The 15347-nt window shown below is 43.7% G+C and overlaps 1 protein-coding gene across 5 annotated transcripts in view; it reads right to left on the bottom strand.

The window, feature by feature from the left end:
* NRF1 (nuclear respiratory factor 1) overlaps positions 1-15347 on the bottom strand; it is a 147521-nt gene that overhangs the window by 17382 nt on the left and 114792 nt on the right. For 4 of the 5 annotated variants that reach the window (XM_028104992.1, XM_028104994.1, XM_028104997.1 and 1 more), the window contains one exon: positions 15060-15184. In XM_028104992.1, the coding sequence (XP_027960793.1) occupies positions 15060-15184 (125 nt within the window). Of the gene's footprint in view, positions 1-8720; positions 9081-15059; positions 15185-15347 lie in introns of those variants that run through there. The other variant, XM_028104996.2, reaches the window with a different exon arrangement.

Below are 15347 nucleotides of genomic sequence, written 5' to 3'. Positions count from 1 at the left end.
TCAATTGTGAACACACTGTAGAACACCGTAAGAGTTGCCTTTGTTAACTGGAAACTCAATCTGAAACTGGATGCTCTGCCTTCACCTAAAATATGTTTTCCTCGCATTTCCCCTATTTATATCAGGGTTGTTGTTTTTTCCTTCCCCCTTTGCTGCTCGACCCCATCAACTTATTTTTAACACCCCCTCCCCCTCCCCCAGGGCCCCCAGGTGAGAAACTTTGCCAGCACTGGAGAACAATACAGCATAGCTCTGCAGTATAGGACTACGAGCAGTACGGAACGGCTGGGCTGGGCAAAACCCGAAGAATTGCTGGACGCCGGCTTCGTGAGCCAATCTGATAGCAGGGTTTGTCTCACTCAGAGCAGTGTCTCAGTTTCCAGATTTAGACCCCTTCGGTGATTTTCAGATCCAGTTGCTAGCTTTACAACGGAAAAGATGTGTTTATCAATTTCACTTCGAAAACCCCATTTGGCCTCTGAAAATCTCTAAATAGGCCTTTCTAATAATGAAGATTTGGTGTAATTATAATGTCACAGGCAATTGTCCTGACAAGGCAAAACCAATATGTCTCCTTGCTGGGTCTTTGCTCTCAGTCTGACCAACAGGAGGAGAAAAGAAGCTTTGTCAGGAGCAGATGTGCAGTGGGAGGCCCCGGGGAAGCAGATCTGCTGAATGGGGCAGGTGCCACTTAGACATTCACTTTACTGACTCCAACCACAACCTCCCCTTCATTTGATATCCTGCTCTTGGCAGGAGGATGGGGAGAGAGCATCATACAGAAAGGAAGCGTGTTTATCCTGTTCAGATTACGGCTCTGCCAGGCCGCCGATGCTGGGCTCTGCACATTTGCTCTTTATTAAGCAAATGGTGGTGCTGGGAAGTGAATCCCTCTATTTACACAGGTAACCTGAGAGCCAGAGGGCCCCCAAACCATACTGGCTGCGATGTACAAGCTATCAGAGTTAATAACAGTGCGCTGACATTCCTTCAAAATCCTAATGGAAGCATAAATAAAATGAGCAAAGTCCACTTTCCCCAAGAACCTTAAAGACTTCATTCTGTAGGAGTTTTTCCTGTCATGAGATTCTGGTTCTTGTGTGAACCTTTTTACATGCTCAATTAAAACCTACTTTTTCATCCACGTATTAAACAGAAATGAGTCCAATTAAAGTTGTCCAATTATGGCTCTGGATTTGGTATGCCAAAACAAAACAAAACAAAAAACCAATTCCCTTTACAGAATATTACCTGCAATGACAGGCACCAAGATTCTGCTGGAATCATCTAAGACCAGAATCTGTCTTTCGAATACAAAGACTCAGAAAGATGTGGGGACCTAAAGGGAAGGAGAATGAGATAAGGACACATGTAACTTGGCCCTCGTGACACTGGGGATGGAGAGGAGACTGGTCAGTCCATCTGCCAGGTGGCAGGCACCTTCTTGGGAGTCTCTGCCCTGAAGCTCTGGTCTGAGTCTTTTGCCCAGAATGTCCCTGGCTCACCGAGGTCCCCCAGCTGAGAATACCTGACACAGTCAGACCAAGTTGTTGTGAAGGTATGCCAACCTAGCTTGACAATGTATGCTAATTCCCTCCGGGGCCCTGGAGAGCCAAGTCTGGAGGCATTCAGCTTTTAATACGGAAAGCACCTAAAAGCTACCTCGGAAGGACATGGCCATGGCTCAGATGAATACTAAGAATAGAGACCAGTGTGTAGCGGCCTGTCATTTCATTGTAAAGGTTCTTCCTTTCTGTAGTCCTTAAGTCTTCAAGTAGCAGGGCCTAGATTAGCAATTTCTGGTGTACGAATGATGAATGCTGAGGCCACCCTTGTTTATAAATGGTATAGGGGAGACAATACACCACCCCCTCTGGAGGAGCAGACTCTGCAAGGAGAAAGATGAATCTAAACATCACACTGACACTTTCAAGAGACAGCCTTGGTCCTTCTGGAGGTATCCACAGGTCAGCATTTTTACGGGAGACAAACAAAGGCACCAAAGAACCCTGACAATTAGAAAACCCTCCAGCTGTGGGGGCTATGTCTGATGAGTGACAGGAAAGACCTGGTCATCTGGAGAACTGAATCTCAGTTTGGTTTCTCTAGCATGCCTGAAGGGCACAGTATGCTTTATCAGTAACAGAGACTTTCTAAGGCAGGGATTCCCAGGGAGTGGATCTCACACTGCTCCCTCCAAATGGAGGCTCACTGGACCAGATCCCAAGAATGTGTCCCAGAGGAGCTAAAAGCGAACACTCTGAAGATTAATATCCTTCCCGTTCAGTCTGAGTGTTTAAAAAAAATAACAACAATAATAACAACAGCAGCAGCAGCAGCAGCAATAGTAGTTAAGAGTTACTGCATGCTTACAATGCTCCAGGCACTAAAGGGAATGGGACGAAATAGTCTCTGCTGGCCCCTAAGTTTAGTGTGATCGACATACCTCCCTGGATGGGCAAGAGTGGGGTGTCAGAAAAACTGCCATTTCCCTCTGACGGCTATTCTAGAAGGCATTTTGGATTTTAGGAGGTAACTGTGAATGGAGTCGGGAAGGAGGACAAGCTTCAGTGCTATAAAAGGGCTGGGCAGTAACACATCTGGGGCAGAAAACTGTAACTGTAAAGCCCTCTGGGTATTCTAGAATTGAGAGCCCCGGTATACACCTCTATGTTCCTATTTCAGAAGCAGCCATGTTTTCGTGGTGAAATCTGGAATTCATCCAATAGTAATGGCTTCTTTCAGCCTCGTGACCCACTGGGCTCTGGATATTTGATCCTTTTTGGGGTCACTATAAATCATTAAAGCGCCTCGCCTCAAGATGCCTGTAGCCAAGAAGAGAAATCTGCATTTGTGAGGCATCTGGGTGGAAACGTGTAAGCGGCCTGGGTCGTGCATACAGAGACTAGGAAGTGGGTCTAGGTGTCTCCACTGCCTCTTGTCTTAGGTTTTCCTGCTCGGGACTCTGCGGTGCACAAAAATAGGCCAGTTCTTGCAACCCTCCTGCCCAGCTGTTTACTGGTTGAGGATTACGGCAGTCATATGGTAGTGGGTTTTTATTTTGTTTTGTTTTGTTTTGTTTTAAGCAAAGCCATGCTGTCTATGAGCTGAGAAGGTCACTGGGAGGCAAGGCTCATGAAGTATTAGTGTTGTCCTTCTCTGTGCAGAGGGGGCACAACTTGCCAGAAGAGCACAGTATTTTTGCTATAGCCTTTAGATCAATGCTATCCAATATAACTTTCTGAAATGATGAAAATGTTCTGTATCTGTGCAGTGTATTGCAGTAGCTATTTACATTTAAAAAATTTTTTTTAAGACTTTATTTATTTATTTGAGAGAGAGCGAGCACAAGCAGTGGGAGGGGCAGAGGGAGAGGCAGTGGGAGAAGCAGACTCCCCGCGGAGCAGGGAGCCTGACGCGGGGCTCGATCCCAGGACCCTGGGATCATGACCTGAGAAGGCAGACGCTTAACTGACTGAGCCACCCAGGCGCCCCATACCTATTTACATTTAAATCTAAATAAATTAGAATAAAAAATACAATATCTCAGGCCACACATGGCTGTTGAGTGCTTGAAATGAGGCTGACTGAAGAACTAAATTTTTTATTTTACTTAATTTTAATTAACTCACATTTAAATCCAACAGCCACAAATCATAGCTACTGTATTAGACAGCACACATTTAGATCCTGCGTTTTGATGCCATTTATTTGCCTCTGCTAAGATTTATCATGACACTGACTTCTAAGGTGAGTAAAATATGGCTATTACCACTCCTTAAAACAATCCTGCAAAACAGTGACCCACACAAAGGAACAGCTGAATCAGATGAATAATAAAGACAATGGTTTTCACTTGTTTTAGATCTCCTTGACTTCCTTGGTTGGGTGGGTTGCAAGGAGGAGTGAAGAGGAAGGAAGGGGCCCACGTCAGGCAGTAGAGAGTACTGGAGAACCGGGTTTAGTTTCCAGTTTCACCATTTAGTTGCTGAGTGACACTGGGCAAGTCCCAGCTTTAGCTGCCTCCACAAAATAGGGCTCATAGCTCTGTTCTACCCACCTTACTGTTCTACAATGCAGAGGGTGACGGTGGCAGCCGTAGTAGTAAAAACAGAAAAGGAAAGAAAGGAGGAAGACAAGAAAATGATGAAGGTCCTAAATAATGATGGTCAGTGCTTACAGTTAAAAAGCAAAAAGAGAGCAAAAGTGAAAGTTATTTTCCTGGTATGACATCTACCAACATGTTTTCCAGAATGAAAACTATCATTTTAAGAAAATAGTTGACTTAGGGGCGCCTGGGTGGCTCAGTCGTTAAGCGTCTGCCTTCGGCTCAGGTCATGATCCCAGGGTCCTGGGATCGAGCCCCGCATCGGGCTCCCTGCTCGGCGGGGAGCCTGCTTCTCCCTCCCCCTCTGCCTGCCTCTCTGCCTACTTGTTCTGTCTCTGTATCTCTCTGCCAAATAAATAAAATCTTAAAAAAAAAAAGAAAATAGTTGACTTAAATAGGGAAATGCTGTCTGCAAAGAAAGCGTGTTGTCCAGAGGACATTTGAAGCATCCAGGGCCCGGGTGCTGGCTGCAGGGCTGCCGCTCCCCAGTGCAGCGCCTGCTTCCCAGGGGGCCCCAGCTGCAGGCCCTCACGTACTCACCCCTCCACCCTCTTCTTTTCTCAACCATCCTCATCTGATTCCTTCTAAGAAGTGATCTTTTCAGGTCTGCGAGTATGCTCTACCTCCCCCTCCATTTAAAAAAGACCCATGATTCCGGGGGCACCCGGCTGGCTCAGTCAGCTGGGGATATGACTCTTGATCTTGAGGTCGTGTGTTCTGGACCCACGCTGGGTGTAGAGATTGCTTAAAAATAAAATCTTAAAAAAATGAAAATAAAAAAGACCTACGATTCTAAAGGGAAAAGAGCTGTACGACAGATGAATCTTCCTTTGCTTTTTGACAGAACAGGCAACGCCTTGGCTTGGTCTGACTGAGACGATCCTAGGAGCTGAGCTTCCCTTTACGTCTCCCTGTCAGTGGAAAAGAGGGTCATTTACTTGAAGGGAAGGTGGCCTAAGGGTCCACAGAGCGCTGCTCTTTGGGGACTTTCAGGCTGGGAGGCTTCTGGCCTTGGACTCCTAGCTCACATAACACCGTTCAGGGGCTGCCTGCTTCAAGTCCAGGGAGTACTGAACTCGCCACCTTTGGATTAAAGGGACAAATGATTTAATAGCAAAGAACAGCTCGTGGCAAAGCTATTATCGCGCTTTATGGTGACTGAAAATGTTCCTTTACAATAAAACTTAATTTAATACATTTGTTTAAACTTTAATTAAAATAGTGAGGCAAAAAGTGATTTAGTGCATACTAGAAGAGCATACCAGCACTTTATTTTTTAAAGATTTTATCTGAGAGCGAGCAGGAGTGGGGGGGGAGGGCCAGAGGGAGACACAGACTCCCCGCTAAGCAGGGAACCCGACGCCGGACTCGATCTCAGGACCTCGAGATCACGACCTGAGCCGAAGGCAGCCGCTTAACCGACTGAGCCCCCCAGGCGCCCCTACCAGCACTTTTTGGAGGAGCAACACTGACATGTTTCCTAAATTAAATTAATACTGACATCTCCACTGACTCTTTTGGGAACATGTCCATATACTAATGTGACCAGAGAATGAGGAGTACAGAAAAACGGAGAACGAGAGATGTATTCTATAGTTTATCATGATGAGCACTGGCATTTTCTCTCTTATTTTTAAAGAAGAGCTGGATCAGAAGGACCTCTAGTGAGTAATAATGGAATGATGGTGGTGGTGAGAATAAGGACAAAAGTGAAAAAAGTGCCCCTTCGTGATGGAGATTGAAATCCCATGCAGCTGTGAGATCTGAAGAGCGATTATGCCCTTAGGAGTAACCAAGAGCCCTATCAGCTAATGCAAACTAGGCGCTGGGAGCCAGCAGCCCTCGCCCCAGAACAGTGATATAACCGAATCCAGGAGCCGTTAACCAGTCCCCTTCAATTTCCTTCCCTCAAGGCTATACAGAAAGGGCTTCTGATGTCCCATTTTTGCAGCGTTTACCTCTGGAGCATAAATCCTTCAACTGCATAAGGTAAGCATATGGATCAGTCCTGAAGTCAGGGAAGCACAAGAGTACTCTGCATTCGGAAGTGCAACTGAACATATTCTGGGGAATGATGAAATTCGGGGAGATGAAATTGATGTGGACAGCTAATAACTGCTTTATGTTTACAGTGCATCTATGTGCCAAGCACTATGCTAAGCACTCTACAGGAATCACTCTGTTTAATGCTCCCATCAACCTCATGAGCATGGAACAACCATTAGCCTAATTTTATAGTTAAGGCTTAGGTTAATTTGCTTGCTCAAGATCACAGAGCTTGGTAATGCAGCTTTTAGAGTAAGCAGCTAGGCCAGCAGACCCTCTCATCTCCCTTGCCCCTCTTATTCTCAGCACTAGACCAGATATCCACAAAGTTAAATGACCCCAGCCACCACTTCTATAGCAGAGGCTCTTAATCCTTTGGCCGGTGGAGGGGCAAGGAGTGAGAGGTGGGGGAAGGCGTTCTCTAATCTGTTTGCACATCTGATCAGAGCTATGGATCCCAGATAAGTGCAAAAAATTTATGCAGAATTTTTCAGGGTCCAAGCCCCCAGGTTAGGGGTGCGCTAATGTCCTTGTAATACATATAAAGTAGGTTTCCACAGAGAATTAAAGCACACACATATCTGCCTCCTTCAGATCCAGCGGCGCTTACCTCTTTATAATCAGTACGGAACAGGCCTTTCTGCCGTCCTGTCTCACTTGGGAGGCCTTGCAGAATAGGAATGTGTGTTCCAATCTCTCAGGCAAAAACCTCACCCAGGAATCCTGCTCTCTCATCTGAACTTCATGTTTCTGTCCCCATCTATCCACTCTTTTACCCCTCCTGCTAAAAAGACCAATTTTTTAAAAAAATTAAAAAAAAAGTGAGCATAACAGAGTAAACTGGAGAAACATACATATTTTTAAAAGTTTTTCTTTCTTTTTAAGATTTTATTTATTTATTTATTTATTTATTTATTTGCGAGAGGGAGACAGAGATGGCGAGAGAGAACACAAGTGGGAGGAGGAAAGAGAGAAGCAGGGAACCCGATGCGGGGCTCGATCCCAGGACCCTGGGATCATGACCTGAGCCGAAGGCAGATGGGTAACCGACTGAGCCCCCCAGGCACACCTTAAAAGTTTTTAGTCGGGTCAAAGAAAAGTAGCCAGGTGGAAAGGTGAAGACAGGTTCAGTGTGAAGAAAAGGAGAAGACAGTATTTTTTTTTCTAAAGGAATTAAAAATTGATTTCACTTGATTTGGCAGTTGAACTGGGTAGTAAAATGCACACTGGTTTTACAGTGCAGGAAGACCGAGTGGGGTCTTTTATCTTTTAGTTGGAGGAAATTTATGTTGATGAGTCTTAAGGGGGACCCTCAGGCAGCAGGGCTGTTGCCAGCGCCATGTCAGAACAAAGAGGGACACAGTGCACAGCAGAGAAGTGAGAAGGCCTGCTCTTTCTGTAAGTATAATGTTAATACCTTGTAATCAGCTTTAATTTTTAAACAAACCCAGCCCTCTAGAGTACACATCTCTCCATTCAGGGCTGGCCCCATGTCTCAGCCAGGACAGCACAGGTAGTGGATGGTCTCTGGGTGTCGGAACGGTGGAGAAAGATGCATTTTCCAAACTCTCTGGCATGACCCTATCAAGAGCTGGAGGCAGAGCCAAAGGGAAGGCACAGTGAGGGGCAGGGGAAACAAATTAGCCATCAACTAGCTTCAGGCAGAAATGTTACATTCCGCAGGGCCCTTTCTACTACCTCGGTCCCTACCTTCCTAGAGCCAGGTGGGAATGCTGAAAGAACTCTGGCATCAATTGAATGGTGGCAGGAGGGCTTGGACAGGAGCTTCTAGGGGGTGAAGAAACAACTCATAAGCTGGGTTCACTTCCTTGGGAACATCATCTACTCCCTGCCCCCAAACAATATCCCTCGTTCTAAACAACACCCACCCACCCCCAATCAAATGAAAATAAGAAGATATGTTCACTAATTGCAAAGTGATCTGCTCACTAAAAATACTAAAATGTGATAGCTGACCATTGAATGCTTCTACAATTTTTGCCACTGGAGAACCACAGACCTACGGGCTCCCCTCGGCTAGCAAAGGGAAGTGCGTGTGCAATCACGCAGGCAGAGGGCAGGGCTGCTGGAAGGGGAGCCCTTGGCATCAGAAATCACCACAGGCTCCCTATGGCCATCGGGGACACCTGGGCAGATGGGCACTGCGGCTAAGCTAGACAAAGGCAAGCGGCTTCTAGCAGGGATGGGGAGAAACGCCTGACATTCCTGAACTTACTTGTTCAACACTGGGAGACAGTCATCACTCTGTATTTGTGGGGTCACGTTGAAGGGAGGCAGCACAGCTGAGTGAGGTGGAGGCAAACTGCCTGAATCCAAATTCCACTTCCGCCACACTCTGTGTGAACCTGGCCAAGTTACTGAAACTTTCTGGGTCTCACTTTCCCCATACGTTAAATGGGCATAATGGTGTTTACCTCATAGGATTATTCTGAGTTATTTAAATAAGTTCATGCACGTACAACACTTAGCAGAGGGCTTGCACATAGCAAGCATTATATAAATGTTTATTAAATAAATAAAATTGATAAGACAATGGAATTGAGAGACAGAATGCAAGGTCAATAGTGGGAAAGAATGCAGATTCCTAGCTTGGAGTACTCCATCAGGGGAGTGTGCCCCACCCTCATTTTAGTACAAAAAATGAAATTGAAGAAGTTGGGGAAAAAAGGGAAATTAAAATTTCAAAGTGTAAGAACTGAGCCTCCACAGAATTCTGCATAAACAGAATGGACAGCCACGATTTCTTAATCTAGAAAAACGCACCTGGTTTGGTCTAACTACAGGGACAGTGTCTCCTCCAGCAACAATTAGTGTCTCATTCAATTCACTGGGGCAGTATTAAGAGCACTTGCTTCCCACTCCTGGTCCATCTCTGTGATAATGAATACTCCCCACTTCCCCTGCCCTAGGGAAAGATGAGGCAGAAGGAGAGGAGAACACTTAAATTAGTTAAATTAAAATAAGACTTTAACACTATGTTAATTACACTGGAAGTAAAATTAAGGATAAAAAAAGGCTTAATTCTTCTGGATAAACTTTAAAATTTCTGTAAAGGTCACTCCCCCCACAAATCTTTTTGGAATTTTGATTGAATTTTTTCCAAATTTGGAGACAGGCCTTTCACTAACTGCTAATAGTAACACCATAATAATAAAATATTACAGTATAAAGAAAAAACAAATAGATGATCCACACAAAAGACCCTACACAGCCTATTTAAGAATTCTGCATAAAAATACTGAAAACATTTTTCACAGAACTAGAACAAATAATCCTAAAATTTGTACGGAACCACAAAAGACCCCAAATAGCCAAAACAATCTTGAAAGAGAAAAACAAAGCTGGAGGTAACCCAATTCCAGATTTCAAGTTATACTACAAAGCTATAGTAATCAAAACAATATGGTACTGGCACAAAAATAGACACAAAGTTCAGTGGAACAGGACAGAAAGCCCAGAAACAAACCCATGATTATATAGTCAATTAATTTTCAACAAGAGCAAGACTATACAATGGGCAAAACAGTCTCTTCAACAAATGGTGTTGGGAAAACTCTACAGCTACATGCCAAAAAAAAAAAAAAAAAAGAAAGAAAAAGAAAAAGAAACAGGACCACTTTCTTACACCAAACACAAAAATAAACTCAAAATGAATTAAAGACCTACATGTGAGACCCGAAACCCATAAAAATCCTAGAAGAGAGTACAGGCAGTAATTTCCCTGGCATCAGCCGTAGCAAGATTTTTTCAGATATGTCTCCTGAGATAAGGGAAATAAAAGCAAAAATAAACTCTTGGGGCTACATCAAAATAAAAAAGTTTCTGCACAGGGAAGGAAGCAATCAACAAACTAAAAGACAACCTACTGAATGGGAGAAAATATTTGCAAATGACATATCTGATAAAGGGTTAGTATCCAAAATATATAAAAAACTTATAAAACTGAACACCCTAAAAACAAATAATCTAGTTAAAAAATGGGCGGAAGACATGAACCAACATTTCTCCGAAGATATCCAGATGGCTAACAGACATAGGAAAAGATGCTCAACATCACTCATCACCAGGGAAATGCAAATCAAAACTACAATGAGATATCACCTTACACTGGTCAGAATGGCTAAAATCAAAAACACAATAAACAACAAGTGTTGGCGAGGACATGGAGAAAAAGGAACCCTCTTACACTGTGGGAATGCAAACTGGTGCAGCCACTGTGGAAAACAGTATGGAGATTCCTCAAAAAGTTAAAAATAGGACTACCCCATGATCCAGTAATTGCACTACTGGTTATCTACCCAAAAAATACAAAAATACTAATTCAAAGGGATACATGCACCCCGATGTTTATAGCAGCATTATTTACAATAGCCAAATTATGGAAGCTGCCCAAGTGTCCATCCGTAGATGAATGGATAATACACAATGGAGTATTATTCAGCCATAAAAAAGAATGAAATCTTGTCATTTGCAACAACATGGATAGAGCTAGAGAGTATAATGCTAAGTGAAATAAGTCAGAAAGATAAATAATACCGTGTGATTTCACTCATATGTAAATTTAAGAAACAAAAGAAATGAATAAAGGAACATACAAGCAAGATGCCTGGCTGGCTCAGTTGGTAGAGTTTGTGACTCCTGATTTCAGGGTTGTGAGTTTGAGCCCCACGTTAGGTGTGGAGCATAAAGAAAAAACTAATAAAATAAAAAAATATAGCGGGAGTTGGGGGAAAGGAGAGACAAATCAAGAAACAGACTCTTAACTATGGAGAGCAAACTGATGGTTACCAGAGGTGGGGTGGGGGGGGTGGTGAAACAGGTGAAGGGGATCATCATGATGGGCACTGAGTAATGCACAGAACTGTTGGATCACTGTATTGTACACCTGAGACTAACAGAACACTGTATGTTAACTATACTGGAATTAAAATAAACTAAAAAATGAAAAAGAATTCTGCATATGATAAAAATGACATATTTTTCTAAATTAGTTTAGAAAGGATGGATTTCAACCTTTTTATGGAATAAATGGTACTAGAATAGATTATGTAGGGAAAAAAAATCAATTCAGATTCCTACCTAATGTCATATTCCAAAATAAATTCCAGATATTTTACAGTATTTATTTTTTTTAAACTTTTTTTTTTAAGATTTTATTTATTTATTTGTCAGAGAGGGAGAGAAAGAGCACAAGCAGGGAGAGTGGCAGGCAGAGGGAGAAGCAGGTTCCCCGCTGAGCAAGGAGCCCGATGCAGGACTTAATCCCAGGACCCTGGGGTCATGACCTGAGCTGAAGGCAGACGCTTAACTGATTGAGCCACCCAGGCGTCCCTATTTTACAGTATTTAAAATAAAAAATGAGACCACAGAAGAACTGTTATATATTTATCTGATTTGGGGCCTATGTAAATGTAAAGGCCAAAGACAAATAATTATGGAAATAAAAATGAAAGTAACAGAAGTAAAATAAAAATAAACTGAAAAAAAAAACCCTATTTGCAACATACACAATTAAAGGGGTTATATCTTTAAAATAGGATACTTTCTTAGCAGCTCTGGTAAGAGGCTTAATGGGACAACAGTTGAAGCAGATGATTCCCATTATCTTTATTGATTAACTATGAACTATCTGTTTAGTCCCTCCCCACCCCCCCATCTAGCTTTTAGGAATAAAAGACAGCTGCATGAATATGCAATAAGATCTCAGACATAACAGCACCTTGGAAGAGGTGGCCGAGGGTCAATATAGTTCCTATTTTTAATTATTTTTGCTGAAATAGAAAGGAAGAAAAAAGATGTGTAGATCTGGTTGCCCGATGATGGCTGACCATGGGTGGCGAGGTCAGGTGAGAGGTGACTATGGGTCACAGAGCCCTTCAACCCCTGTGTGGGCCTGCCTCACAGACTACACAACCTTTTATATTAAGGTGTTGGGGGGTGGGGAGGCAAGGAGCGACTGTGAGAGAAAGAAAAGAAAAGAAAGGAGCAGACGAGAAAAGATGTAAAGGAAGGCACTCATGGAGAGGCCTTCCCTAGTCTTAGGCAATTCTCCCTGCACGTCAATAAAAAGAAAGGAACCTGTGAAAACTTTGAATTGAACCAAACCATGAAATTCCATCCTAAGAGACCAAAGACCTATTCAGTGCTATCAAAAAAGGGAGAGCATACATGAGATAAAGTAATACCAGTGCTTGAGTAGTCCCCTTAGTGTTGGGGTGGGTTAGAGTCCAGACAAAAGGAGACATCTTCAAGGCGCAAGGTCTCCGTCCAATCTGCCTTGGTGACCCAGAAATTAAACTTCTGGCGTGTATGCATGGGTTATTATCTTTCACTTGAAAACCACTGTCCTACAGGACACTGCTTCATATCCTTGCTGCCCAGACATCTCTCTCCCATTACCGTACTCTATCAAGCAACACACACGATGGTTCTCCATCCCAGAAGACGCAGAAACTCCCTCTGCTTCAGGCCTAAACAATATCCAGATTGCTCTCAGAAGAGTTGTCTGCTAGTAGGATTTTTATTTAAACCATGCTCTGGAATCTGGGGAGCATTTCTTTTTCCCCAGTAGTGGCGTTTTCCAAATAGCACCTTGTTCCTCTACCATCTGGTTCTTCCTGATAATACTCTTCCTGATAATCAACTTGGTCTACTGGCAGACACCATAAGGTTATCATCACAGAAGTGACAAACTTTGGCAACAGGAAACAATCTGAAAGAATGATGAAAAGAGAATTCCCTAAAAGTCTATCCAGATACCAAATCAGCTATGTACATGGGAGAGATCTGGTTCCAGCCCCACAGTAAACTCTATAGCACTCTGGGTAAAATGTGAGAAGACAGAAGGAGCATCAGAATTATTTGGATCATATCCAATATTAGATTCACTCTCTGGATTCCCAAGGGAGAGATGAAATGATTGGCCTTCCCCTGAAATTGCTGGTGTAAGGCACAACTCAACCGCCTGGTGTGAATCAGAAACGCTGCGCTGAGAAAGTGCTAACTCCAACTCCCACGTCTTAGTTCGGCACATGTTGGCAGTCACACACTGGGGACGGCCTTCTTTGGGAACCACTGGCTTTTAGGATGTAGACCAGAATTTTCCCTTACTGCCAACACAATCAACTACATGAAATCAACACAACTGATTCACACACCCCAAGGCAACTGAAAAGAGGCAGCTTCCAGGAATCAACAGTAGTAGGTGTGGTTCAGCTTTACTGTATGGCTGAATGGGTCCACTTGGCCAGAGACCCCCAGGGTCCTTATACTTACCTATAAATTCATCTGAGAAGGTGAGGCTGAGGAGGAGCCAGAACTCTAAAGCTGTCTATTCTCCTAGCCACGACATGTCAAGACCATTAGAAGGGATAACAGTCTCCTAGTCTCCTATCAAACCCAGGCAGAGGAGTATCTGGAGCATTCCACAGGGAGTAACAGCAATCTGCACTTCAGAAGAATGTCGCAGAGCCAGATATCCTCTCTGTTCAAGGTAGATTAGGACTCAGAAGAGGAGTAGCATAAAGTAAGAAAGTAGGGGTAGGATTCTAGCTAAAGGGGGAGGTTTTCCTTAAATCTACCTATGGTCCATTTCATCCCGAACACACATGGCTGTAAGGTGCCCTTTAACCTGCAGTGTTCTGGCTAAGATCAAGTCTAACTCTGTTAGGGTTAGTTCATGGAAGCCCCTAACCCTACAGAAAAGGCAGGCTCTAGTTGTAGTATTTGATTTTGTTGTTTGTTTGTTTTTTAAGAAAATGATTCTCAGGGGCTCTTCACATTTCCTGTGTTATTCTCTGGGTGACAGACACAAGTACTTTCCTCTTCTCACTTCCAAAGGAGGACACAGCTTTGGGTCTTTCTTCAAAGACTTTTCCAGGTACCTTTGTTCACTTATAACAACAGATCTATCCTTTAAAAAGTGCCAGGAACTTTTCTCTCAGCCACTGATGTCATTAAGGAACTTTCTGTCTAAATAAGACTATGTTATTATTTATCCTCTTTTCAAGACTAAAAAGAAATCTCCAAAAACCATGGAGTACTTAACTTGTCCTACTTAACCTAATTACATATATATATATATAAGTTTAATAAACAATCACAGAGTGTCACAGAATGGGTCTGGTCCTTCTCTTTGACCCAGACTTTTGAGGCACTTCCCCAGGCAGCCCAAGTCTTGGTAACTGACTTCCAGAGCCTGCTGACGTGGATCCAAAGAGCTGGGCTGGAGTTGTAAATTTTTGCCACCATATTTCTATGAACTTTATCCCTTTTGTTTATTCAAGAAATCACCAATATCCAGGAAGTCAAAGAGATGGGAAAGAAGGGCAGGGTGGTGGCGTGTTATTGGCTAAATCCAGAGGTCCCTGGTGAGGCCACATTTAACAGGAGGCAGACTCATGGCACCAACCAGAAAAGCGCCTTCGTCACAGCCCGCTGACTGACCCCGTGTGAGATGCTGGTGCCTTTCTTAAGACAGCATGTTCTAACTTACAAAGCACCTGCCCATGGGAGGGTCTCTGCTACAGCAAAGGACACTGATCTGCCCCATGGGAGAGTAAAGAACAAAATGTGCCCCATAGCAAATTTTAAAGTACCTCTCAGTCCTATCACAGCAAAATACTTTTCAAATAAGCAATTCAGTTAGATAGCCATTATCATGGCATTCCCCCCGCCCCCGCCCCGCCGCTGAAAACCCCAAGTCTCCTACTAGTGAAAGGAATCAGAGAGGCTCCTAGAATTTCACTCGGCATCAACTGCCTATCAATAAAGAAAAACTCAAATCAAAGCTCAACCTCTTTCTGAAGGGTCTGCTGTCAGTCATGTCATGAAGGTTTAAGTGGAAACAGGGAAGATATTCAATAAAATATTTATGCTCTCTTACCATTAGCATCTTGGACTCCAGTAAGTGCTCCGACAGCTGCTGCGGTTTCCCCAGACAGTACGATCTGTCCCCCTCCTTGCAAGGTGGCCTCGGCCAGTGTGGCGACAGCATGGGCGGCGGCTTCACTGTGGGCACAGGAACAGCAGAGAGGGGGCTGTCTAAGTTGAATAAAGGTACAGCACTGCAGCAAGACAACCCATCCTCCCAACCCTTCCTTGGATCTCTCTACTGACTCCATGGCTATGAGCCTACCAGTGAATGCAGGAGTCCAGTACTGCTGGACAGACC

The sequence above is a fragment of the Eumetopias jubatus genome, unplaced genomic scaffold (assembly GCF_037043125.1).
Source record: "Eumetopias jubatus isolate StellerSeaLion01/CBP00866 unplaced genomic scaffold, mEumJub1_p1.0 scaffold_14, whole genome shotgun sequence".
Lineage (NCBI taxonomy): Eukaryota > Metazoa > Chordata > Mammalia > Carnivora > Otariidae > Eumetopias > Eumetopias jubatus.
Note: the sequence above shows the minus strand (reverse complement) of the source record. Positions and strands in the feature narration are given on the sequence as shown.